This window comes from Bos taurus, chromosome 21 (genome assembly GCF_002263795.3).
Source record: "Bos taurus isolate L1 Dominette 01449 registration number 42190680 breed Hereford chromosome 21, ARS-UCD2.0, whole genome shotgun sequence".
NCBI classification, from domain to species: domain Eukaryota; kingdom Metazoa; phylum Chordata; class Mammalia; order Artiodactyla; family Bovidae; genus Bos; species Bos taurus.
The window spans coordinates 25,298,624-25,325,637 of record NC_037348.1 but is presented as its reverse complement, the minus strand read 5'-3'; the positions used below and the strand labels follow the sequence as shown (position 1 = coordinate 25,325,637).

Below are 27,014 nucleotides of genomic sequence, written 5' to 3'. Positions count from 1 at the left end.
GCAGCAGCAGCAGCAAGGGCTAGCGCACCTGACAGTCCAGAGGGAGCAGGAAAGAGATCCGTTAAGACCTGAGTGTGAGAAGTGCCCGTGCCTGGCAGAAAGCACTAGGCATCGCGGGCTTCCATGTTTGTCACTGATTACTACCATGAGATGGACAGTGTCTGGGTTTACAGTGTGGACAAAAGATATAGGCTGAATTCACAAATGAGAAATCACTCAGGTAGAGAGTTAAAGGTGGAGAGACCTTGATTTTGCATGATTGAGACCACTCATGCATAGTTGACCAAAGCAGGTGTCAGTGTCATGCCCACTTGCCAGGAAGCTTCCCAGCTGGCTCAGATGGTAAAGAATCCGCCTGCAATGCAGGAGACCCAGGTTCAATCCCTGGGTCAGGAAGATTCCCTGGATAAGGCAACAGCAACCCACTCCAGTATTCTTGCCTGGAGAATCCCATAGGTAAAGGAACCTGGCAGGCCTACGGTCCATGGGGTCACAGAGTTGGACACTACTGAGCAACTAACGCTTTCACTTTCCACTTACCAGGGGGAGAGGCAGAGGCTGCCCAGAGTCCCTGGTTCTGAGCCGCACAGTCAAGCATGGACCCCACTGTTGAGACTTCCACCTGCTCCACCTTTTGTAGGATGACCAGGGGTCCTGGTGTGCTCAGGACTGTCTTGGTTTTAGCTCCAGAGTCCGCTGCTTGCAGAAGCGCCTCAGTTCAGTTCAGTCACTCAGTCATGTCCAACTCTCTGTGACCCCATGGACTGCAGCATGCCAGACTTCCCTGTCCATCAGCAACTCCCAGAGCTTGCTCAAATTCATATCCATTGAGTAGGTGATGCCATCCAACCAACTCATCCTCTGTTGTCCCCTTCTCCTCCTGCTTTCAATCTTTCCCAGCATCAGAGTCTTTTCCAATGAGTCAGTTCTTCTCATCAGGTGGTCAAAGTATTGGAGTTTCAGCTTTAGCATCAGTCTTTCCAATGAATAGTCAGGACTAATCTCCTTTAGGGTGGACTGGTTTGATCTCCTTACAGTCCAAGGGATTCTCAAGAGTCTTCTCCAACACCACAGTTCAAAAGCATCAATTCTTCGGTGCTCAGCTTTCTTTATAGTCCAACTCTCAGATCCATACATGACCACTGGAAAAACCTTAGCTTTGACTAGACGGACCTTTGTTGGCAAAGTAATATCTCTGCTTTTTAATATGCTGTCTAGGTTGGTCATAGCTTTTCTTTCAAAGAGCAAGTGTCTTTTAATTTCATGGCTGCAGTTACCATCTGCAGTGATTTTGGAACCCAAGAAAGTAAAGTCTGTCACTATTTCCACTGTTTCCCCCTGTATTTGCTGTGAAGTGATGGGACCGGATGCCATGATCTTAGTTTTTTAATGTTGAGTTTTAAGCCAATTTCTTCACTCTCCACTTTCACCTTCATCAAGAGGCTTTTTAGTTCCTCTTCACTTTCAGCCAGAAGGATGGTGTAATCTGCATATCTGAGGTTATTGCTGTTTCTCCCGGCAATCTTGATTCCAGCTTGTGCTTCTTCCAGCCCAGCGTTTCTCATGATGTACTCTGCATATAAGTTAAATAAGCAGGGTGACAATATACAGCCTTGATGTACTCTTCCCAATTTGGAACCAGTCTGTTGTTTCCTGTCCGGTTCTAACTGTTGCTTCTTGACCTGCATACAGAGTTCTCAGGAGCCTGGTAAGGTGGTCTGGTATTCCCATCTCTTGAAGAATTTTCCACAGTTTGTTGTGATCTATAGTCCCAGGTCAACTGGGATGTTTGGTCATCGCACCTGTCAGTGGTTTCCCCATGTTCTACATCCTGTGGAGGTGCGGAAGCCCTCCCAGCCAGTTGGGATAGGCAGGAGGCGAGAGGGAGGCTAAGCAGAACCAGGGTTGCTGGTCATCCCTAGAAAAGATGGATATTGATAGCGTTTACCCAGAATGCCCAGAGACACCCCATCTGCCTTCTGGACTACAAACCTGTGAGATCCTCAGGCGGTCACTGGCGGTAGAGCACTCTCTGGTTCTCTATGGTGGTTACAGAGCTCCAGGGAGTTTGGCTGGCCCAAACAAGGCCTAGACCCCAGGATCTGGAACCAAAGCAGGCCAGTGGGTCCCCCATTCCTGCCTAAGCCCAGGCCCCTGTCGCAGATCATAATTCTCTGGCATCAAGAAAGTCTGTCCCCATACACCCAAACCAAGCAGAAAGGAGTTTAGGGAGGGGAGAGTGTGTCAGGGCCTGAGGACATGTGTCTGGGCTTCCCGGGCAGGGTAGAGAAAGAAAGAGGAGCCCCTAACCCTGGAAGCAGCCAGTCACCAGCCTGAGCAAGAGGAGCCTGAGCAACTCAGGGAAGAAAGGGGCTCTATATGTGGGCTGGTTTCTGTGGCTGGTGATGAAGCTGTGGCCAAGTGATCTCACTTGCCATGTGGACAGAGACTGGGAGAAGGGGCGGAGGAACTTGGACAGGTAGATAGGAGAGAGGCAGCAAGAGAGACACAGGGAGAAAGGGACAGAGAGGTGCGGAGGTTCAAAAGGAGACAAGAGACAGAGAACAATGGAAATAACAAGATTAGGTGACTTCCTTGGTGGTCCAGTGGGTAAGACTTTGCCCTCCAATGTAGAGGGCATGGGTTCCATCCCTGGTTAGGGAATTAAGATCCTACATGTTTCATGATGGTTTAGTTGCTAAGTCATGTCTAACTCTTGTGACCTCATGGACTGTAGCCCCCTAGGCTCCTCTGTCCATGGGATTTCCCAGACAAGAATACTAGAGTGGGTTGCCATTTCCTCCTCTAGGGGATTTTCCCGACCCAGGGATTGAACCAGAATCTCCTGCATCTCTGGCATTGCCAGGCAGGTTCTTTATCGCTGAGCCATAGTGCAGCTGAAAGAAAAAGAGCAAGATCAAAGAACCAGAGAGAAGGGGAGATGGTATTTTTCCTACTCCAAGAACCAAGAGGTAAGCTCCTCAGAGCAGCCAAGCCAGAGGCAGCCCCACTCCCCATTGAGGATGCAGTGATGGGAAACAGCCTCACCCTGGGTCCTGAGGGCCATCATCAGGGCAGAGCTTCAGGCTCAGCTATACCAGGCCAGCCGCTCTCAACCAGGCATCCTGTCTCTCGTGCACACCCGTGGGCAGCCCAGCCCAAGCGTTGACATCCAGGGATGGGGCTGGGGTCGGGTGATGGCAACCAGCAGAGAATGGGAGGTCAGTCCTGAGCATCCTTGGGGGAGGGACCAGCCAGTTTCTTGCTATGCGGCAGTGCATCTACCCACAAGATGGGCAGTTGTTCCTTTGATGTTGCCCTGAGCTGCTGAAGTGGCTCAGGGCTGGACAGTCATCACACTTTTGCTCCCAAGTCCACAGCAACCCATACAGGCCAAGAAGTCACCTATTTTGGGAACTCCCTTGGTGGTCCAATGGTTAAGACTCCACGCTCTCAATGCAAGGGGCCTGAGTTCCATCCCTCATTCAGGGAACTAGATCCCACATGCCACAGCTGGAAAAAAAAAAAAAAAAGATACTGTGTGCCATAAGGAAGATTTGGCACAGTCAAATAGATAAATTTTTTAGTATCTGGCCTTCTCTGGTTGCTCAGATGATAAAGAATCTGCCTACAATGGAGGAGACCTAGGTTCGATCACTGGATCGGGAAGATCCCCCTGGAGAAGGGAATGGCAACCCACTTCAGTATTCTTGCCTGCAGAATCCCATGAACAGAGGAGCCTGGTGGGCTACAGTAAACTACAGTCCATGGGCTTACAAAGAGCTGGACACAACAAAGCATCTAAAACATCCTTCTTTCTTAGCATCTTCCTGGAGCCCCTGGCTCACCCATTCTCTCCCTGTGTGGGTTTTGTTCTTTCACAATGAATTGCACTTCCTCTCAGTCTCTGTGTCCCTGTGTGCTTTTCCTTCTGTCTCCCTCTCTGTGCTTCCCTCCAGCTTTCCCTTGTCCTTTGTCTCCATTTCTGTGTGTAGTCCCTCTTCCCTCATCTCCCAAGTCCAAAGTTCAGCAAAGTCTCATTTATTTGGCTGCCTGAAGTCAGGTGGGGTGATGACTCAGAATTGCCAGGTGGAAGTTTTACTTTCCCTTAGTGAACACTTTCTACTAGTCAGTCGGGCAACGTGGTTGTACGGGCCAGCTGTCAGTGGGGAGGTTTACAAGCACAGAGGGAATGCTCCAGTCATCTGAAGCACTTACATTCCAGCCTGGGGCAGCCCCCAGTCCTGGCTCAGCTAAGCTATCTCCTGGCTGGTGACCTTGGGCAAACCACGATGCTTGCCTCCACTTCCTCAGTTAAGTGGAGGTGATCCATTTCACACCTGGGGTTGAGGTGATAATGTGTGCTGAGAACCTGGCCTGATGCCCAGGGCCTCCGATTTCCCCTTTATCTACGGCCAAGCGCCACCACCACCCCCAGCTGCCAGCACTGCAGGCCCTTTGGTTTCTGCCCTGAAGGTACTCTGCAAGTTCTCCAGAGCTCACCGTGCCATCCGTAGCCAGCTTCCTAGGAGATGCAGTGGGTCTTGGCTGCTGTTATGGCCGTATGCACGTCCCTCCAGCCAGCGGGCCACTTCACCTGTATTTCTAGCCAGTCGGTTATTCAGGGTTTAGGTGCTATCTCTAAGGAAGAGAGATGCAGGATGCTTGTGGGAGAATGGTCCCAGGACCTGAACTAGAACAGCAGCAATGGGGACAGATGCCAGGCCACACAGTATTGGGACGAACAGAAGGGTGAACTGGCAGCTTGCGGTAGAGGGGGTGCAAGGGGCTGGGGAAGGGGCCTCTGGGAGCCCTGTCTCTGGTCTGAGGGACTGAGAATTGAGTATCAGCAGCTGTCGAAAGCCAGAGGACTCTCCTAGAGACTGTCCTATGGAGTGGAGTAAGTCAGGAAGAGAAAAATAAATATCGTATCTTAACGCATATACGCGGAATCTAGAAAAATGGTACTAATGAAGCTATTTGCAGGGCAGAAATAGAGAGCCAGAGGCAGAGAATGGGCTTATGGACACAGGAGGGGACGGACAGGTTGGGATGAATTGAGAGAGTAGCCCTGACATGTATACACCACATGTGTAAAACAGGCAGCTAGTGGGAAGCCACTGCATAGCACAGGGAGCTCAGCTCTGTGCTCTGTGATGACCTAGAGGGGTGGGATGGGGCGGGGTGAGAGGGAGGTCCAAGAGGGAGGGGGTATATGTGTACATATAGCTGACTCATTTTGTTGTACAACAGAAACTAACACAACATTGTAAAGCAACTATATTCCAATAATAAATAAAATTTTAGATGTTAAAAAAAAAAAAAGGAAAACAAAGCCAGATGTTTCTGAAGGCCAGACTCAAGCTGGGGCTGGGGAGGGAAAGGGAGGCAGCCTTCCTGGCTTCCTTCCTCATGGTCAGCTGTCCAGCTGAGGTGAGGTGGCAGGAGCTTACAGTACACAGGGTGGCAGGTAGCTATCTGCTCATCCATGAAGCAAGACTGCTTAGAAAGAAAGTTCTTTTTAAAATGATTTATTATTATGTGGAGGATAATTGCTTTACAAGATTGTGTTGGTTTCTGCCGTACATCAACATGAATCAGCCATAGGTATACACATGTCCCCTCTCTCTTGCACCCCGCCTCCCACCTCCCACCCCATCCCAGCCCTCTAGCTTGTCACAGAGCACCGGTTTTGAGCTTCCTGCATCATACAACAAATTCCCACCATCTATTCTACGTACGGTGATGCATATGTTTCAGTGCTACTCTCTCAAACTTTCCCACCCTCTCCTTTCCCTCCTCATGTCCACAGTCTGTTCTCCAGGTGTGCGTCTCCACTGCTGACCTGCAGAGGTTCATCAGCACCATCTTTCTAGATCCCATATATATGCATTAACATACGATATTTGTTTTCCACTTTCTGTCTTCACTCTGTATAACAGACTCTAGGTTCATTCACCTCAAAAGAACTGACTCATGTGTGTTCCTTTTTATGGTTGAGTGATATTCCCTTGTGTACATGTACCACAACTAAAGAGAAGCTTCTGCTGGGAGGGAGGGGCCTCAGCCAAGCCCACCACCTGCTGCAGCTCTGAGTAGCCAGACTCAGAAGCCTCCACCAAGCCCAGCTATCTCCTCCCCAGGGCAAGCAGCTCTGGGCCCCCCCACAACTCCGTGGGGAAGGAAACTATGCCTGCCCTGGGAATTGGCCAGGGCCACGGATGAGTCCAGCCAGCTCCGACCATGCTGAGTTCCCCTGGGGATTCTCTGGGGACCCGGCAGCCCTGCTGAGCCCGTGTGGAGCTGGGAGGGCCTTGTTTCTGAGTTAGGACCCTGAGCCTCCCCTGGCCAAAAGTACCTTCAGGTAGGGACCTTGCCTTTTTCATCCTTCACCCCAGCATCAAGCCCAAGATCTGTGTGGACAGTAGGTACCCGGGGAAGGTGTTATTCTGGCTCCTTTCGTTTCCAGCTATGGGACCTTGGGCAAGTGGCCTGACTTTTCTGCACCTCACGTTCATCTGTGGTCAACAGATCACAAGACTTGTTCCACTTGGTGCATTTGGGAATACACAAGATCACAAGGTTCCCAGAGGCCCCTTCCCCAGCCCCTTCCACCCCCTCCGTTGGCATTTCATCGTATAGCCAGATCTCTGAACCTGGAGCCTATTATACAGAGTGAAGTTAAGTCAGGCGTGTGTGAGCTCTCCACCCCTGGGGATATGGGCAACGTGCTGGCTTGTCGCCTGCAGCTGCATGTGTCACTGCTCCCTTCTCCAGGGAGTGGGGAGTGCCCACCGGAGCCTTCCCAATTCAGTTATGTGTGGCTGCAGCTGACATTTCATTCTACAGCCAGATCTGTTTCCTAGGAAACAAGTGAGAGACATTGACTGTGCAGCGCACACACACATGCACACACACACACCCCTGGCTGCCACCAAGAATGACAATGAACAGAAAGACAGTAATGTCAGCGGAAGCAAAAAAAATAAGTTTATTTGTGCTCCCTGCTGCCCGGGCTGCAGGGGAGGGAGGGACGGGCCAGCACTCCTTGACGCAAGACCACATCGTGGCTTGTGGGGCAACTTCTGAACAGGCAGGTTTGGGGGGACCCCTACTGCACCTCGCAGCCTCTCTCCTCCAGGGCCAGACCCAGGTGGCCTCCACAGGTGGGGTCCCGATTCGTTGCTTGTGCACCTTCTCTCTGACCGAGTCTGCTCCCAGCTTTCCTCTCCACCCTGAAGCTGGCACCCTAGACTCCTGTCTGCAGCCAGAAAGACACGGTCCTCCAGGCACACACAGGCTGCATGTCCACTACCACCCTTGACTCCCTGACACCTGCCCTTTATCCTGCCGATGCCTCCTCCAGTCTCTGGCATCCCACCCTCCTAAGGTGCTCAAGCCAGAGACCTGGGAGTGTCCTTCCGCTCAGTTCCACCATGCAGGCCCCTCCTCCCACCCAGCCTCAGCTCTGGCATACCTTATTCCCACCCCTGGAACATGCCGTGCACTCTAGATGTCCATGCTCCCTTCTGTTCTTCCATCGACTGAAGTAAAGCCTGGACAAACACCTCGTCCTCTGGGAAGGCCTCCTGCTTTTCTTGGGCTGAATCAGCGGGTGACTTTCCCTGGACCCTTTTTTCTTACCTCCATGAAGGTAATGATCATTGCACTGCATTAATGATATCGAACATGTGGGCTTACTAGATTTCCGGTGTTCTAACAGCTTTACAGGTATTCGTTCATAGAATGATATTACACTTGTGTGTCTATTGTTGGCGTCCTTGCTGCCCTGGCAGCTTGGAGAGCAGGCCCCCCGTGTGACCCAGCTCTAAGTCAGCCACCAGCTCCCAACATAGAGCTGGCTTCTGGTGAGCTTGCTAGGGTCTGTCTGTTTCTTGCTGTAAGGCCAGGACATAGTAGAATACACAGAATGTTTTTGTGGAGTGAATGAAATGAATGCTGCACTGAGTGGGTACCCAGTTGCCAGAGGGGATGCTGTCTTGGTGTGTTTCCTCTGCCTTTCTCCCAGCATACCTGATGGCTTAAAACTGGCTTTTGTGCAGTCTGTTGGCAAAGAGGGCTTTGTGGGTTTTGCTTCCTTCTTACAATAACCTAAGCATAGGCTCTGTTACATTGTACAAAGCCTGCCTTAATCAGAGTTTGAAACTGCTAAATAGAATGGCATTCAGATGATCATAGATAATGAGTGCGTGCCTAGCAGATGTGGCAGCAGAGTGTTTTGCAAAGCAGCCAGATGGATGACAGGAGATGCTGCTGGTTCCCTGCCCATCACCCTGGTAATCGGGGCTGTCTTCTTTTTCTTTGGGCAGCACTATTTCACGGTTAACTTCAGCCACGAGAACCAGAAAGCCTTGGAGCTGAGGACAGAGGACGCCAAGGACTGCGACGAGTGGGTGGCGGCCATCGCTCATGCCAGGTACACCTCGGCCACCCCAAGGTCCAGGCAGAAGACTGGGCCCCGTCCTGGGCAAACTCAAACCCCGGGAGGGGAAGACATGGAGAGGGAGCACATGGAGGGGACATGAAGCTGTAGGAAGGGCGTCTTGACGGGTCCACTCTTAGAGACCCGGGGCTCTGATGTGCCTCTCCGGGATGCACAAGGAGCCAAGCGCCCCCAAGGAACAGCAGGGTGCCCTCCTGCCTCCAATCAGATGAGCTTCTTTTATCATCCCAGGAGAACTGAATCCAATTTGATTGGATTATAGGGTTTTATTATAGGTTTTATTACACCTGGGAAAGGTGGCTTAGATGGTAAAGAAGCCACCCACAGTGCTGGAGACCTGGGTTCGATCCCTAGTTCGGGAAGATCCCCTGGAGAAAGGAATGGCTACCCACTCCAGTATTCTTGCCTGGAGAATTCCATGGACAGAGAAGCCCGGTGGGCTATAGACCATGGGGTCACAGAGAGTCAGACACAACTGAGTGACTAAGCACAAGGTTTTATGGTCACCAAAAGCTAAGACCACCTGAGTTCTAAACCGGATGCTGCAGGGATGTGCTGGTCCTGTCTTTTCTCTGGGCCTTGGTCTTCTCTGTAGACTGAAATTCTCTGTGCTTGGATGTGCAGATTCTTAACCGGCTCTTTCCTCCTTCCCATCCATGTGTGCCCCTCTCTGGAGGGACTCACTGGGCCAGGTGGGTAGAAGAGCAGAAGGAGAGTGTATGCAACAGAGAAAATGGGGGCTTCAAACTGAATGGAGCATTTCTAGGTTTGAGGGAAATGATGGGCTTGGGGGCTAGGGTGTGGCCCCAGAGCTAACAATCCCCAGCAGGGCCGAGTACTCTCAGGGAGGTTGGACACCCAGACTCACCCCTCCAAGCAGCAGACCTTTCTGGCTGAGAGGATAATGGTGTGTTTCTGTGTCTACTTGTCTACAAAATGTAAGCTCTTGGGAGCAGGTACCAAAGGCCTTATATAGACAAGAGTTCAGCAAATGTCGAGTGCAAGAATGCAAGGATGGATGGACAGAAGTTGGATGTTGAGTGTATGTGTGGGTGGTAAATGATGGATAAGTGGATAAATGAATAATAAATGAAAGATGGATAAGTGGTGAAAGTGAAAGTCACTCACTTTTACTTTCAAAAAGTCGTGTCCGACTCTTTGCAACCCCATGGAATTCTCCAGGCCAGAATACTACAGTGGGTAGCTGTTTCCTTCTCCAGGGGATCTTCCCAACCCAGGGAACGAACCCAGGTCTCCCACATTGCAGGCGGATTCTTTACCAGCTGAGCCACCAGGGAAGCCCAGATAAGTGTTGGAAGTATACATAAAGGGGACTTCCCTGGTGGTTCGGTGGTTAAGAATCTACCTTGAAATGCAGGGGACATGGGTTCAATCCCCAGTTGGGGAACTTAAGATCTCACACACAGAGGGGCAACTAAGCCTGTGAGCCAAAGTAGAGAGTCTGTGCCACAGTGAAAGACCCCGAATGACCCAACAAAGATTCCTCTTGCCACAACTAAGAGCTGACACAGCCAAAGAAATTTAAAAAAAAAGACTGACAGTAGCAAATGTTGGAGAGGGGGTGGAGTAACTATAAATCACACGATGCTGGTGGGAGCATAAAGTGGTTCAACCACTTTGAAAAATCATTAGGCAGTTCCTTTAAAAGTGAAACATTAACCTACTCTGTGACCCGGCAGTTCCACTTCCTAGTATTTATCTCGAGAGAAATAAAAAACATCCACAGAAAATCTTGCATGCAAATTTCCTTAGCAGCTTTATGCACAAGAGCCCCCAAACTAGAAATAGCTGAGGTGTCTATCAACAGGCAGATGTAGGAAAGAACCTTGATACATCCTTGCGATAGAATACCGCTCAACAATAAAAAGGAACCCACTGCAAATATGTGTAACAAAACAGATAGCCAGGATGCGGAGTAAAAGAGCCAGACATAAGACAGTACATGCTGTCTGAATCCTGCTATCTGAAATTCTAATAACACAGGCAGAATAAACTGTGGTGACAGAAATCCAAAAGTAGCTACTTCTGGGGTGTGGATTGATGAGGAGGGGCACAGGGGAATTCTGGGGTGTTGGGGATTTTCTTTATCTCAATCAGGGCATATGCATTTATCCACCTCAATCAAACTGTACATTTACAGTCTGTGCTTCCCATTCCCAAATTCCCCTCAAATTTGTAAAACAAATTATGTCTATTAGCGTGTTTTAGTTCTCTACAGCTGCAGACAAATGATCACAAACTTAGTAGCTCAAAACCAAACCCATTTCTCTCAGTTCTGTGGTCAGAAGTCTGGACTGAGACTTGGCTGTGATCTCTGCACAGAGGTCATGGGCTGAAATCAAGGAGTCAAACTTCTGACCTCGAAGTTCTGGAGATGTCTCTGCTTCCAAGCTCACTCCTATTGTTGGCAAGAGTCAGTTTCTTATAGGAGCGCATCCCTGCTGGCTGGTGGTCAGGGAAGGCTCTCAGCTCCATCCTGTAGCACAGCAGTCTGGCATTCCGTGCCATGTGGTCCCTTCCATCCTTGAGCCAACAGTGATTCACCAAATCGTTCTCCAGCCCCAAATTTCTAACCACTCCTTCTGTGACCAGCCAGAGAAAGCTCTCTATTTTAAGAAGTTCATGTGGGGCCTTCTCCAGTAGTCCAGTGGTTAAGACACTGCCTTCCAATGCAAGGGATGTGGGTTTGATTCCTGGTCGGGGAGCTAAGATCTGACAAGCCTCGGGGCTGCAACTAAGACCCAGTGCAGCCAAATAAAATTGTATAAATTAGATGAATAAGTAAAATAAAGCCTCATGTGATTAGGTAAGGCCCACCTAGAGAATCTCCCTATCTTAAGGTCAGCTATGCCAAAGAGTGGGTGTCCCAGGTGACTCACTGGTAAAGAATCTGGCTGCCAGTACAGGAGGCATGAGTTAGATCCCTGGGTCAGGAAAATCCCCTGGAGAAAGAAATGGCAACCCAGTCCAGTATTCTTGCCTGGAGAATCCCATTGACAGAGGAGCCTGGCAGGCTAGAGTCCATGACGTTGCAAAGGGTCGGACACGACTGAGTGAGTAACACATTCACAAAGGAACATGTCTGATCCTTTTCTGAGGGAAAGTTTTATTTTCAAAGAGAATGGGAAGAGAGGTTGGAAGAAGAAAAAGAAGGGACCAGAAGTCCCAAACCAATTCTTACTCCTCAACTCTTGCCAAGGCCACACTGGACTCGGACACAGGCTTTTTTGCTCTGGGCCAGGACATTTAAGGGGAAGACAAAAACTAGCTGCTGAGGCTACAGTTAGGTTGTCTAAGAGATGTGGTCATTTTGGCCCATGAGATACCTGCAGAGAGACAGTGAGCTGTCCCTGGCTGCTGCCAACCCAGAAGCCATGGCCACCCAGAAGCTCTTCAAGTCAGATGCTATGCAGATGGACAACCATAGCACAGACTGAAGGGCTGAGAGAAGCCAGCAGGGTCCAGTCTGGCTCCGAGCGTGCAGGTCTAGATGCGTTTTCAGAGGCATCTTTAATTTGTGGACCAGGTTGGCTGCCCCTAGGGCTTCCATGGTGGCCTGGCGGGCTACAGTCCGTGAGACCACAAAAAAGTTGGAGACCACTGAGCGCCTAACACTTTCACTTTGACACAACATAGTAGAAACAAGGTATGTACAAAAATAAGCACATGGTATAGGAACAGGTACAGACACAATACACTCTGCCACTGTATGCATAGTAGTCTAGATTATGGGATGCCTCTGGGCTATGTGTCTGTACAGCAATGTATAAAATGTAATACCAAGTGTGGCTTGTGGTCTGGAGCTCAGTAAGGAGAACTAGATGGAAACCGGACGGCCACGTGGAGAGCGCAGACCTGACTCTTCAGGAACTGTGGTGCGATTCCAGCTCCAGCTTCGACGCTCAGTGACTGACTGTCATTCAAGGGGGCAAGTCACTTCCCCTCTCTGGGCCTCAGTTTCTTTGTTTATAAAATTAGACAGTTGGCCTTTCGTGATTCCTGAGTTTCCTCCCAGCTCTGAGAATCTGTGAGTCTATAAAGACGGTGCTGCACAGAGGTGCAGATGGACCTAGAGTGTGTCATACAGAGTCAAGCAAGTCAGAAAGAGAAAAACAAATTTCATATAATATCACTTGTATGTGGAATCTGGAAAAATGGTACAGATGAACTTATTTGAAAAGCAGAAATAGAGTCACAGATATAGAGAACAAACTTATGGACACCAAAGGGGCAGGAGCAGGGGGAGGAATTGGGCAATTGGGATAGACAGGTATACACTACTACATATAAAACAGATAACTAACGAGAACCTGCTGGACAGCACAGGGAACTCGACTCAGTGCTCTGCGGTGACCTAAAAGGGAAGGAACTCCAAAAAAGAGGGGATATATGTATACATATCGACGAAGCACTTTGCTGTACAGCAGAAACTAACACAACACGGTAAAGCAGTTATACTCCAATAAAACGTTTTTTTTAAACCGAAAACTGGGGGAGGAGGAGGCAAGGGAGGCAGGCAGCGAAGACAGGGGAAGGGAAGAAAGGGAGGCACAAACAGACCGAACCGTCCTGCCAATAAGACTCCAGATCCCAGTTTTGAAGCACCGCTAAGAACAAACTGATGAAGGCTCTGAATTTTCACACTGGTGGAGCAAGGAGGAGAGACCAGCGGTGTGAAAACGGAGTCCTTCCTGTTCTCAACTGCATTTCCTTTGCAAGTCAAGATAATTAAGCCTCTTGGGAAGTTGGGAAAACATTAACACCTGATATTCTAGTTTAAATTCATTATAAGAGATGTACCAAAGCCTTATTTAACCAAAGAGTTCTCTCTTGTAGCTTGTCGTTTACCTCTAGAAGGGGATGGGGGAACAAGCATGGAGCTTTGATTTGAGAATCAGGTGTTTTCCTCCAGGCACGGGCATCAGGTCCTCTGCCCACCCTCTGCCCCTGCCACCGCCCTGAGGAGAGCTGCCAGCTCTTCCCGCCACCCCTCCCCGCCCTTTCAGAGCACCACTGGGCAGAGCCTCCTTCTCTGACACCATCAAGGGACCGGTCTCCACTGCCCACCACCTCTGTCACATAGCCCCTCTCCTAGAGCAAAGCTGTTTCCCCGCCCTCAGCCTCCTGGGATCCTCATCTCCATCCTGGGGGCTTGTAGGGAGGCAATTATTGTCCCATTTTGCCAAGAGGGTCTCCCCCATAAGTTCTTAGGGACTTAAAGAACTTGTGTGAAGTGGCTTCTGAGTTTGAAACAAAAGCCACTGTCTCTAAGCTGTCACACCACTTACCAGTTGCATCCAGGGAACCTGGAAGGTCATGTCAGTAGATTCCAGACTGAACAGTGTCCTCTCAATTTAAGTGGGAGGTCATTGGTGACCCCAGAGAGGCAGCCGGCTCCTGTGGGTGCAGCATCCTACTTGCCCTCTCCCTCTGTCCACAGCTACCGGACCCTGGCCACGGAGCACGAGGCGCTGATGCAAAAATACCTGCACCTGCTGCAGATCGTGGAGACCGAGAAGACGGTGGCCAAGCAGCTGCGGCAGCAGATCGAGGACGGGGAGGTGGAGATCGAGCGACTGAAGGCAGAGGTGACCGCAACCCCGGGAGCAGAGGAGTCTGGCCAGGGATCCCAGCCTCCAACCTCACACCCGGGCTCCCCAGGTTCAGGGAGGCACAGGGTAGGCAGGAGGGACCCTCTCCCAGCCACAGCTATGCCAGCCCCAAACTTAAAATCAGTGATGCTGGCCCAGTGGAAAGGTCGGGTGGTCAGATCTGGGTTCAAAGCCCACCCCTGCCTCTTAACAGCTGCAACCTGAAGCAAGTCCCCCAGTCCCTCTGCACCTCTGTCTATGTTGTTGTTTAGTCGCTAAGTCGTGCTCAACTCTTTGCAACCCCATGGACTGCAGTATACCAGTCTTCCCTGTCCTTCACTATCTCCCAGAGTTTGCTCAAACTCACGTCCTTTGAGTTGATGTTGCCATCCAACCATCTCATCCTCTGTCGTCCACTTCTCCTCCTGCCTTCAATCTTTCCCAGCATCAGGGTCTTTTCTAATGAGTCAGCTCTTTACATCAGGTTGCCAAAGTATTGGAGTTTCAGCTTCAGCATCAGTCCTTCCAATGGATATTCAGGGTTGATTTCCTTTAGGATTGACTGGTTTGATCTCCTTGCTGCCCGAGAGACTCTCAAGAGTCTTCTACAGCACCACAGTTCGAAAGCATCAATTCTTTGGCGCTCAACCTTCTTTCTGAAGAATAGGCTTTTTATCGCTAGCTGACAAGGCTGTGAAGATCAAGTGAGGTCACTGATTGGCAAGCTCCTGGTTAATCTTCTGACAACCACATGGACTAAGGGGCAGGTGTGGGGCCAGAGCATGGCTGGTAAGTCCTCAGAGTGTGGGCTCAGGCTCAGCTCCAAGACGATCCCTTCCTTCTGCCTGCCATGGCCATCTGGAGGCTGATTAAGTCTTCTAAAACTTCTAGAACTAGTCTTCTAGTCTTGCTAGGTTAAGTCTTCTAGACCTTCACTTCTCAAAGTGTGATATGGCCCATCAGAAATGCAGAACCTGGGGTCTCACCCAGATATCCCGAGTCAGAACCTGCACTTTAACAGCATCCCAGAAATTCTCATTTACCTGAGAGATGCTGACTCTCAGCCCACAGATACCCCTCGCCAGCTGTTCACACCTCCACATGATGATCTGATCGCCTCTCACGGCCTCATCTCACCAGGAGGTCACAATGTGTGTTAATTGCTCAGTCTTGTCTGACTGTTTGTGACCCCCATGGACTGTAGCCCACCAGGCTCCTCTGTCCATGGGATTCTCTGGGCAAGAATACTGGAGTGGGTTGCCATTCCCTTCTCCAGGGTAGCCTCCTGACCCAGGGATAGAACCCCGGTCTCCCACGTTGTAGGCAGATTCATTACCATCTGAGCCATCAGGGGATTCCCCCAAAATGCAGGGGCATCAATTCTGCAGCACTCAGCCTTTTTTATTGTCCAGCTCTCACATCCATACATGACTACTGGAAAAAATCATAGCTTTGACTGTACGGACCTTTGTAGGCTACAGTCCATAGGGTCCCATAGAGTTGGACAAGACTGAGTGACTAGGCACACACGCACAGGGAACTGTATCCCACATGTCGCTAGACAAGATCAAAAAACTTAAGGGAAAAAAAAGGGAGGAAGAACTGAGCTGTGTGGCAGCTATCTGAAAAACAAGAATTACAAAGGTCTTAGTAAAACCTTGGCAGTTAACAAAGAGGAAAACACCTGGGTTAATTCCACCGTGAATGACTGCTCTGACCAAATGCATTCTGGACTAAAGACACTGCCTCTTGAGAGGGAGCAGGGTGGGGCAGAAACCGATGCACCCTGTCTCAAAATTGGGGTGGCAAGCGGGGTTTTCCTCTGATGGATCAAGGAAGCCAGACCACTGGTGGCGAGTGGACAGGGTCCAGCAGAGACACCTGGCTTTGAGCCTGGTCAGGCAGCCGAAGCTAGACTCTAGCCAGTGACTTGGGCGTGAGCCAAAGTCCCCACCCTGCGTGGCCTTCATTGACAAGGGTCAACTGAGCAGACCCTGGACATCTAGCAAGCAAACCGAGGTCCAAAGCAGAGCCATCTCCAGAAGAGACCGGCCAGGGTCGGAGAAAGGCTGCCTCCGTGGGCTCACCTGACCCTTGCTCCAGGCAGAGATGGGCCATAGCCCAGGACTTGTGTGGGGTCCCAGGCTTGCAACTCCCTCACTAGAGCTTTGTCCCCCACCCCAGACCTGATGATCCTTGAACAGAGGCTCCAAGGCTGCCAGTGCTACTGTGCATGCAGCATAGTGCCTGACCTAATTGCATCTATTTTTTGCCCTGGTCCCTGCTGAGTGGATGTCCTGGAATGCCTCTTTCTGAGACAAGTGCCAGGTTTAAATACAGGACGGACACACACACACAGCACATGCACACACACAACCCACCATGCTAAAGAAAAAAAAAAAAGTGGTTCCACGTGCAAAGCTCAAAAGTAGCAAAGAAAGCAGAAGGTGATAATAATCAGGTCAAATGCGGGCATTGACTGGGCATTCCTGCATCTCTCAGCTCTCTAAGAGCCTGCCTGTGCGTGTGTGTGTTCGCATGTATTCCTCAGCCCTTTAAAATACAGATCAAAGAACCAGCCTTTATTTCACTGTGCAGATGTTCCCAGAGAATCGAAATAAAAGGTGGGGGGTGGGGGAGAAAGAAGAAAAGCCTGTGTCGGCGCTGAATATGTCTCAGTTAGATATTTTCAGCCGCTCTTCAAGCATAGGCTGGGGTAATTTTAGCAACCCGAGAGTGGAGAGCGGGTAACTGTTCCATTTTGCTTTCAGAGTGCTCAATTCGCTCAATTGTGAGAGCCCATTCATTCTGCAGTTCAGCAAGTGGCCTTGAGGGGACAGAGCCACGTGCGCTGAAGAGGAGCGGAGGCTTTGTGGTGGTGTTTGTGGAGTCCCCTGGGCTGTGTGGGGCTCAGTGACTGTGGCGTTTTCCTGTGGTTGAGGTTTTTGTCACTGCTGTGGTTCTAACCCTTCTCTAATTAACTTATTTCTGTAGCCAATGAATATCTGTCAGGCACCAGCCCCACACTAGGCACCCGGAACCCATGAATGAATGAAACGGTATGGTCCTTCCCCCATAGATACCATAGTCGTGATGGAATACACAGGCAGTATCAGCATTTTCGGGCTTCCCAGGTGGCACTAGTGGTAAAGAATCCACTTGCCACTGCAGGAGACCAAGAGGCACGTGTTCAATCCCTGGGTCGGGAAGATTCCCTGGAGAGGGAAATGGCAACCCACTCCAGTATTCTTGCCTGGAGAATCCCATTGACAGAGGAGCTTGGCAGGCTACAGTCCATAGAGTTGCAAAGAGTCAGACACGACTGAAGTGACTTAGTATGCATGCATGTCAGCATTTTCACGAGAAAGTTCGAAGCCCTGGGAGCCCTGGTGAGGGATCCCCAGCAGAAACTTGCGGACTCTGGGGTGGCATGATGGAGCCCCACCAGGGAGGCTGTACCACTGGCCTGTCCACCTGAGATTGCCTGAGGCCCCCGGCCACAGTGTGGCTTAAGGCGCCTCTTCTGGGTGATCCTGTGTTGGCTTTATTCTTGCAGCTGGGCAGACCTGTCTGATCCCAAATCTGGCAAATATAGATTCTTAGATCAGCTCCAACGCTCATTTAAAGGTCTGTTCCATTTTTCTAGGCCAGCAGTTCCCAGGCTGTGTTCCAAAGAGAGCTCCAAGTCAGAGAAGTCCTTCAGGGTTGTCCCGGGAGGGGACAGCCAAGCCAGCAGCACTTCCAGCTGAAGTCCTGCTGGGGTTCCAGGACAGTTTTGTTTGAAAAAACAAAGGGACTACCCAAGTGTCCATTGATGGGTGAATGGATCGCAAAATAGGGTTTGTATATACAATGGATGTCTTCCCTGGTGGCTCAGCAGTAAAGAATCCGCCTGCCAGTGCTTGAGAACAGTTTGATCCCTGGGTCAGAAAGATCCCCTGGAGAAGGAAATGGCAACCCACTCCAGTATTCTTCCCCAGAAAATCCCATGGACAGAGGAGCCTGGCAGACTACAGTCCATGGAGTTGCTAAGAGTTAGACCCTACTGACCAACAAAACAACAATACAGTGGATATTACTCAACCTTACAAAGGAAGGGAAGTCTGACACCTGGTATGACACAGGTGAAACTTATGCTGGTGAAATAAGGCAGACACAGGTAGACAAATACTGTCCGATTCCACTTAGGCAAGGTACCTAGAGACCAGATTCACAGAAAGTAGAATGGTGGGTGCCAGGGGCTGGGGAGTTAGTGTTTAAATGGGGACAGAGTTGGGGAGGATGAGAAAGTTCTGGAGACAGATGGTGCAGATGGTTGCACAGCAGTGCGAATGAACTTGATGCTACTGAGCTGTGCACTTAAAACTGGTTAAAACAGTAAATTTTATGTTATGTCTATTTTACCACAATAGAAATTCGAAGATAAAGAGACTGAAGGTTTAGGAAGTAAGGAAGATGATCACAGATTTGGACCAAAGCTCCCAGATTACAAAGGGATTGCCTGCAGCCCTGAGGGTGCCCCGCCCAGGGTCACTCAGAGTCAGATCCCAGCTGCCCTGGACCCGGGTGGACGGGCACCAGGTCCAGTGCTCACTCACAGATGTCCGGCTTGTGACCTCGGGCGGACAGGAGCTGCAGTACCCCTGGCCTCACAGAGTGCGTGGGAGGGCACTTGCCCACCACGCTGCGCCTGGTGGTGCCTGGAGGGGTGGGACTTCCGCCCGCTGCCGCAGCGCCCCCCACCACCACCAGCAGCTGACCCATGTCTCTGTTGCAGATCGCATCTCTGCTCAAGGACAATGAGCGCATCCAGTCCACCCAGACTGTCACCCCCAACGACGAAGACAGTGACATCAAAAAAATCAAGAAGGTCTGTACCGTCCCTCAGGGCTGGCGAAGCTGCCCCGGTCCTCTTTAGAGAGCCCCACCCCCGCACAGCCCCGTGTCCACAGCGTCCACCTGCTGCCCCCCTGCTCCCAGTGTGGCCTTCCACTTCCACTCTAAAGGCAGAACCAGTAGCCCTCATCTCCTACCGGCACCTTCTCGAGCCATTTCTTCCGGCTGTTTCTGTGAGGTGGGGTGGTTCAGCCCATTTGATAGATAGGAAAACCCAGGCCCCAAAAGGTGAAAGAGTGGATTGAGCCAGGGCAGGAACCCAGGCTGTGAGACTCGTAGCTGAGAGCTTTCCTCACGACCCTGGGCAGATTCAGCGAGACCCCAGGCCACTCTTCCATCCTCCAAACCTTGCGTGCCTGACCGCCCCGCCTCACCCCAGCCACTGTCCTGCAAACACTGCCTCTCCCAACTGTACCCTTCGGTCCCCAGCAGAGGTTAGCATGGGAACCGACCTCTGTGACGCACCAGGGTTGGTCCAGCTGGTTTTACGCTTTTGGAGTCCAGAAGGGGTGGACATCTCAGGAGGTACCAGAAAGCTGCCCAGTGGCGGGGATACTGACCAGCATCATGGGCCACCCTGTGTAGGGGAAGAACATGGTCTGTGTTTGCAGCTGGCCAGACTTGAAGCAGGGGAGCCTGACTCACCCTAAGAAAAACAAGTGAAACCAGAAAACCCTCCTTGTCAAGAGCATAAAAGGACCCCAGCACCATACAGACCAGAAGCTGCAAACTGGCTTCCCACAGGCCAAGTTCAGCCTCCCAGCGTGTTTGGGGTTTTTAGCCCATACGGTGTTTTTTTCCCCCTTTTTAATGTGTTGCCGGTGCTATAAACGCTAAACATTTCACATTAAAAAAAAAAAAAGTCTGTATTTCTGGTTACTCAGAAATAGAAAGAGCTAACATCCCTTACGCACTTTCTATGTGCCAGACACTATTCTAGGAGATGTATGCAGATTAATCTCTTCTGAACTGAGAGCCCTCTGGAGTTTGATTATTGTCTGCATTTCACAGATGAGGGTACAGAAGCCCATAAGGGCAAAGTGACTTGCTTAGGTCACACAGCCAGGTATTGGCAAAGCGACATTTCAACCCTGGCCGCTGAGCTCCAGAGCCCACATCTTCGGTCACACCATCTCTTGGAAAAGCAGGAGGTCTCGCAGCCCCGGGCCTGCCTCCTGCCCACAGTGTCTGCTGGCCCTAGGCCAGCTGCCTGCCCACCTATGATCCATAGGACCCCCTGGTACCCCATGGACATTGGGACTTGCCACTAGTGCCACCAGGGGTCTGAACCAAGCCCTACCCACACAGGGATGTGCTGGTCTGCCTTGTCTTCCATGGCCCCACTGGACTTCCCGGCCCATTTTGATAGCCATTCTGGTGGGAACATTTTGTTAAATCCAGCTGAAATGCACTGTCCTCCTTTTATTGTCACCCTTCTGGGGCCTCTGAGCAAGCCCCTCACCCTTTATCCAGAGAGGCTTCTTATCTTCAGAGAACTGTTGTGACGAAGTCAAGCCGCTCCTCCCCAGGGCAGACGGCCCTGGCCACAGGTCTGCACTCGGAAGGCCACACTTTCTGTTCATGGCCAGTGCCCTTTTCAGCTGATAGTATTTTGATGAGCACCTCAACAGGCAGCCCCTGGATCCCCAGAATCCCCACTCCGACCCAGCACCATGCAGCACCTTTGTTCCTGGGGCCCTGGGCCCTCCCCGTGCAGCCCCTGAGCTTGCCCACAACTCAGCAGCAGGAATGGTGAGGAGCCTTGATTGGAAGCATGCAGATCTTCACACAGTCCTCTGAGTCTGGGAATCAAGGCCCTTCCCAAGTTCTCGTCAAAACGAGGCCAAGCCAAGTAGCCCGACTCAAGTCACCGTGTTCATTTCTCCCCGTGGAGGCAGAGGAGAGCCTCTGGCGCCTGCTGATGAGGTCCAAGCAAAAGATGAACTCATCTGCCATATTCAGTTCAATGTGATAATTGCCCTCTGTCCAGACAAGCTTAAATTGAAACTTCAGGGCTCTCAGGCCAGTCATTAGATGAGAAGTGTGAGCTCCACCTGGCACAGCCTGGCAGCTCTCTCTTCTCGAGTCCCCTCCCATGGTGGGGACTTGGAGCCACATTTTCCCTCCGTCTGGTGATGCTACCAGAGAAACCTGGGGGACCTGGTTTGAACACAGAGGTCTGGGATGGGGCCTGGGGTTGGCATTTCTAACAGAATCTCAGGAGATGCTGAAGCTGCCTGTCCGGGAACCACACACTTTGAGTCTGGCCATCATCTCCTTAGCCTCAGGGCACAGATGGAGAGTGGACTCGGAGGGCCTCGAAGTCGCGCCCAGCACCACGCAGGCAGGGGCACCAGGCCTACCTTTGCCTGAGCTCTTTCCCTAAGCACAGGGGACAACAGAGCCTTGGTCCTGGAAGGACCCGGGCAGCAGAGGCTGATGGGCGGCTCTCCCCCGGTCTCGGCTCCCAGGTGCAGAGCTTCCTGCGGGGCTGGCTATGCCGGCGCAAGTGGAAGACCATCATCCAGGACTACATCCGGTCACCGCACGCAGACAGCATGCGCAAGAGGAACCAGGTGGTGTTCAGCATGCTGGAGGCCGAGGCCGAGTACGTGCAGCAGCTGCACATCCTGGTGAACAACTTCCTGCGCCCACTGCGGATGGCCGCCAGCTCCAAGAAGCCCCCCATCACGCACGACGACGTCAGCAGCATCTTCCTGAACAGGTGAGCACCTGAACCTCGGTCCCTGCCTGCACCCCACCACCACCACCACCACCACCACTTCCTCGAAGTGCTTGGCCAAGGCGGGAGGAGGGAGCCTGGCCAGCACTGAACTTGAGCGCAAGCCCTCCTCTAGTTCCCACCAAGTGCTGAGGAGGAAACTGAGCCCAGAGAGGAAGGAGCCCTCCTGAGGTCCCGGGCCTAGAAGCCAGTGTTCTGACCCTTATGGGCAGGATACGGATAGAGGCCCACAGAGTAGATGTCTAAACTCAGGGGTTCAGCTGGGGCAATGTCGGGAGACGTTTTTGATTGTCAGAACTTGGTGTGGGGGTTCGGGGGAGAGTTTGCAAGTAGCATCTAGTGGGTAGAGGTCAGAGATGATGCTCAACATCCTACAGTGCACAGAGCAGTCCTCCCCCCCCCCCCCCCGCCGCCCCAGCAAAGAATTATTCCACCAGAAATAATCGTGCCAATACCCTGGTGGTCCAGTGGTTAAGACACTGAGCTCCCACTGCAAGGGGTGCAGATTTGATCCCCGGTCAGGGAGCTAAGATCCTATGCACCAGAAAAAAATCAATAAAAATAATCAAGCCAAGGTTGAGAAACCCTGGATTAAATGTTTCCTGTATTGAGAGGCAGGTTCATTACCACTGGCACCACGTGGGACAGGAGTTGAACTAAATGTTTACAAGTTACAAATCAAGCTACAAAAAACCAAGCATGTTCCTTTCCTCTACCTTAATAGCACCGTCATAATGATCAAGAAACAGGTCTAAATTTTTAGAATTCTTAGGCTCGTTAGAGTTCAGCTCTGTACCGCGTTACGCACATGCCATATGAAAGTGGTCACTTTTCCCAAATGGTGACCCTGGGTGTTTGTGTGGGATTGGAAGTGCCTCAAAAGGCTGAGCTGACGGTTGCCCTTCTGCTGTCCACCTCTTTTGAAAAGGGCAGTCTTAGGAAGTGGTTTAAAGGAGCTTTGTGGTAGCCAATAAAATGGAGTAAACTAGGTAAAAGCAACAAACATAAAAACATCAACAGAGCGCTATTTACAAACGATTCTCACCTAGGAATGAACGTAAATCATATGTGCTCCAGGTTATTCGTTCAGCTGCACTTCCTTTAGCATAGTCATCATTCAGTCACTTCACTAGTTCCAGCTGCCTCATCCAGGTATTATGCAGAGATGTTTGGGACCCAGGGTCACCTCCCCTGGGCCCTGCTCTGCCCCTTTACCTGCCAGGGTGCTGTAGCAAGTTTAAGGGCTTATGTATCACCTGGGAGGAGATGGGGGAGCCAGGGGATGCAGGTCTGATTTTGAGAGGTTGAGCTGAGATGCTGAAGGTGGCTGGGAGAAGGACCAGGCTGACCTCATGGATGTGGAGGAGATGTCAGGGTACAGGGACACAGTAGAGGTGGGAGCAGAAGGAGGGGAGCGGCTTCTAGCCTCAGAAAACCTTGTAGAAACTGAATCACTGGGCCTTACAAAATTGCTTTATTTTAATGTATTTAATTGGCTGTGCCAGGTCTTAGTTGCAGTATGTGGGATCTTCCTTGTGACATTCAGGCTCCTAGCTGCAGCATGTGGGCTCTAGTTCCCCGACCAGGGATAGAACCCAGGCCCCTGATTTGGGAGCGCAGAGTCTTAACCACTGGACCAGTTGGGAAGTCCTGAACATGACTGCCTTCTTATCGTTCATACCTCAGCACATGACCCACTGTGTGCATAGGACAGTATAAACGTCACTGTCTTAACCACTTTGCTTTTTGTGAGCAGAGACCAGCTTAATTGATTTTTTCATTAAAAAATAGCAGCACTGCACAGCTTCTGTGCATGACTGAATGTTCTGGACTGCCCTCACCACGTTAAACTTTGCAGGGCCGGCTTCATGCCAGGCTCTCTGAGCACTTGGCCCGAGTGATTTCCGATCCTGGGAGATGCCCCATCAGGCTGGCATCAGAGCTCAGAGAGGTGATGGATGGGACATTCTCAGGGTTCCAGTGGGCTGTGACTTTAATTCAGTTCCATTTTACATCAAGGCCTCTGCTTGCCCCTGCTGCCCTATTAAATGATGGGCTGGATCTTCACTTACCCCATCCTCCTTTTCCCCAACGCGTGCTCATCACAACCCAGGTCTTGGCACGCACTGCCCCCACCCACTTCTGCGCTATTGAGAACTTTCTGTTGCGTGTGAACCCAGCCTCCCCTCTTGCTGGGTAAGTGCCTCCCCTCTTGCTGGGTAAGTGCTGTGAATCTCTGGGGTCTCCCTGCCTTGGACCACAGCACAGAGGTCCGTGTGTGCCACAGGCCAAGGGCAGAGGCTGCCAGCCCACTCACTAGAAGGCATTTCTACACGTGACTTCCCCCTGGGTTTGCTTTTAGGCCAAAATGAATTCAATGATTCAGCCACACTAGAAACCTGATGCTACTTTGGTGATTTCATTTGCCGGAGCTCCTTAAAAGAAGTCCTTGAGAAGAAAGAGGCCTCTCTCCAGGCTGGCAGATTCCTGGAGGGTGCTACAGAGCTGGGGAGGGGGTTAATTGTGTGTTTCTACAATAGTGGAGGGTGGAGGGTAGGGGAGGAGTGATCTTTGAAATAAACACCTGCAGCAGATTTTGTTTACCCAAGACAATGAGCGCAGAGACTTGGACTGTTTCCCTTTAATAAAAACATTGCCCGGCAACATGTGCTGGGAACCACAGGCATGGCCCCGTGATGAGAACATCCCACCTGGGTGACAGATGGTTGGTACCTTGATGCCACTCTGATTGATCGGCGGTGGCTGGGAGTCCCGGGCTGAGAAGGATGGTGAGGCTCCGTGGGGGAGTATGCTGCCATCCATTCGTCATGTCTGCATGGGCTGGGGAGTGAGGAGGGATGGGTAGAGAGCAGGGCAAGAGTGAAGAGGCCTGGTTCTGCCCTCCTCTTCCAGCCCAGCCCTGTGGATCTGAGAATGGCTTGGGTGAGTCACACTCCTTTCTGGGCTCAAGAAGGGAACCAGGAAAAATGAATGCTTCCCAAGTAGACAGGTCGCTTCCTCTCCCTCTAATTCTCCCCACCCTACTGTCCTCCCTGTTTTCCTTACAACAGCTCTCTCCTACTCTTCCTTCATGTTTTTCTTGGATGTCTCCGACCACCCCACTCCCCTTGTCGCCGTTGGCTTCTTTTCCCTGGTTGTGTGCTTCCAGGGCCCTCTTTTGTAGCATTCATCACACTTAAATAACGATTTCTTTTGTGTTAGATTCCCTGTTGCACTCTAAGTAAGCTGTGGGGAGGGATAGGGCCGTAGAATACAGTTGCCCTCGCTGTGCACTGCACAATTCAGGGACAGCATTCACATAAACTAGGTCTCAGCAGAGTTCTTCTGTCAAAGGCCAGATGGTAAATATTTTAGATCTTGAGGGCCAGAGGGTCTCTGTCAGAAGCAGGTGGACTTAGGCAATCCTAATGGTTGGTTGAATGGGTGCAGCTATGTTACAGTAAACCTTTACTTATGGATGCTAAAATGGTAATTCTATATAATTTTTACTTACCATAAAATGCACTTTTGATTTTTTTCAACCATTTAAAATTATAAAAGTCCTTCTAAACGTGCAGGCTGTACAAAAACAGAAAGTGGGCCAGCATTCTGGATGGCAAGATTCCATGTCATAAATATGTCATTTCACCCAAAACATGCTATAAAGTTAATATAACTGCAATTGAAGTTCAGCCTAGCAGAGTGATTTTAAAGTCCATCTGAAGGAATAAATACATGTAAATTGATAATCATGTTCTGAAAAAAGAACAATGAAAGTAACATTTCCTACATTAATTCAAATATATTATAGGCTTATAAACATATTAAAAGTAACAAAAACAGCCCGACACTATTTCCAGAACAGGCCAATAGACCATCAAAGTAAAATAGAAAGTTCAGAAACAGACTTACACATGTTTGAGAATTTAGTAACAATAAAGTCAGCTTTGGAAAGCAGGGGAAACAGCTGGAGTATTGGATAAATAAAATGGGGCAGTTGGCTAACCAAACTGAGAGGAAGATTACATTTATATATTTTATTCACAAGCTACACCAAAGTAAACTGGAGTTAAGTATTTTTACAATTGCTTATTTATTTTGGCTGCACCAGGTCTTCGTTGCTGCATGGGCTTTCTCTAGGTGCAGCAGGCGTACTCTCTAGTTGTGGTGCTCAGGCTTCTCTCGTGGTGGCTTCTCTTGTTGAGGCCCCTGGGCTCTAGAGCACAGGCTCAGTAGTTGTGGCACATGGGCTTAGTCTCTCTGAAGCATGTGGAATCTTCCAGACCAAGGATCTAACCTGTGTCCCCTGCATGGCAGGCAGATTCTTAAGCACTGGACCACAAAGGAAGTCCCCTAGTTAAGTATTTATATGTAAAAAATAAAATACAGATGAGTGTGTATGCAATCTAGGAGTGGGAAAAGACATGCTCAAAACAGGAAAAAAAAAGAAAGAAAATGGTACCCTCACGGCAAAGTAGAAAAACTTTAAAAGACAGTAAACACAAAATCAGTGGAAAATAGCTGAGAAAAAAAAAAGTCTGCAATGTAGATGTTCCATTATACACTTAACATGAAGAGTTAGTTTAAATTAATAAAACTGAAAATAGTAAATAGGACTTGGCAGTTCTCAAAAGAAGATGTTCAAATGGCCAATACAAAGGGAAAAGGGAGCCTTCATCAACTGTATTTTTGTAGTCCCAGCTTATCATGTTCCTACTGTGCTATTCTACCAGTCCATGCCCTGTTGGAATCTAAGAGGGTGGATTTCCTCCCTGGTGTTTCCTGCAGCCGTAGGAAACCGTTTCCTGGGAGTGGGGCCCTGAGTCTTGCTGTCAGTGCTTGGGGTCATTCATCACCTCCTGGCTCCTCAGGAACCCCCGATAGTCTTTCTACCTCCACCCTCCCCCACTTCAGGGCCCACATTCACCCCTCTGTGCACTGCCATGCACCCCGGATCCGTCTCATTTGAATTTTCCAAAGGCTCTTCCCATGTGGACAACTAAAGCTCTTCAGATTGGCACGGTGTCTGTTTATCTGTTCAATGACTAGTTCAAGGGCCATGAACAGGCAGAATCAGCCTGGTCACAGGTACATCTGTTGCAGACTCTCTGCCTGAAAACTGAAGATGACTTCAGCCATCAAATGGGGCCCCCAGTCCAGAAATCACTGTGTCACCACCCCTGGGGGCCTGTTCTCTTGGGACTTCAGGGAAATGATAGTTAATTCACGGTAATGACTGGACCACACTCAGGAATGAGAACTCGGAATGTTTCCACTACTTTGTTGTTCAGTAGCTCGG

At 50.4% G+C, this 27,014-nt stretch overlaps 1 protein-coding gene across 5 annotated transcripts in view; it reads left to right on the top strand.

Moving 5' to 3' along the window:
* RASGRF1 (Ras protein specific guanine nucleotide releasing factor 1) overlaps nt 1-27,014 on the top strand; it is a 102,278-nt gene that overhangs the window by 15,920 nt on the left and 59,344 nt on the right. For all 5 annotated transcript variants that reach the window (XR_009492044.1, XM_024981793.2, NM_001191457.1 and 2 more), the window contains exons 2-5: nt 8,331-8,437; nt 13,926-14,073; nt 18,854-18,946; nt 21,444-21,697. Coding sequence is in view for 4 of the 5 variants with exons in the window: in XM_024981793.2 (XP_024837561.1) it covers nt 8,331-8,437; nt 13,926-14,073; nt 18,854-18,946; nt 21,444-21,697 (602 nt within the window). In the remaining variant the exon portion in view is untranslated. The remainder of the gene's footprint in view (nt 1-8,330; nt 8,438-13,925; nt 14,074-18,853; nt 18,947-21,443; nt 21,698-27,014) is intronic.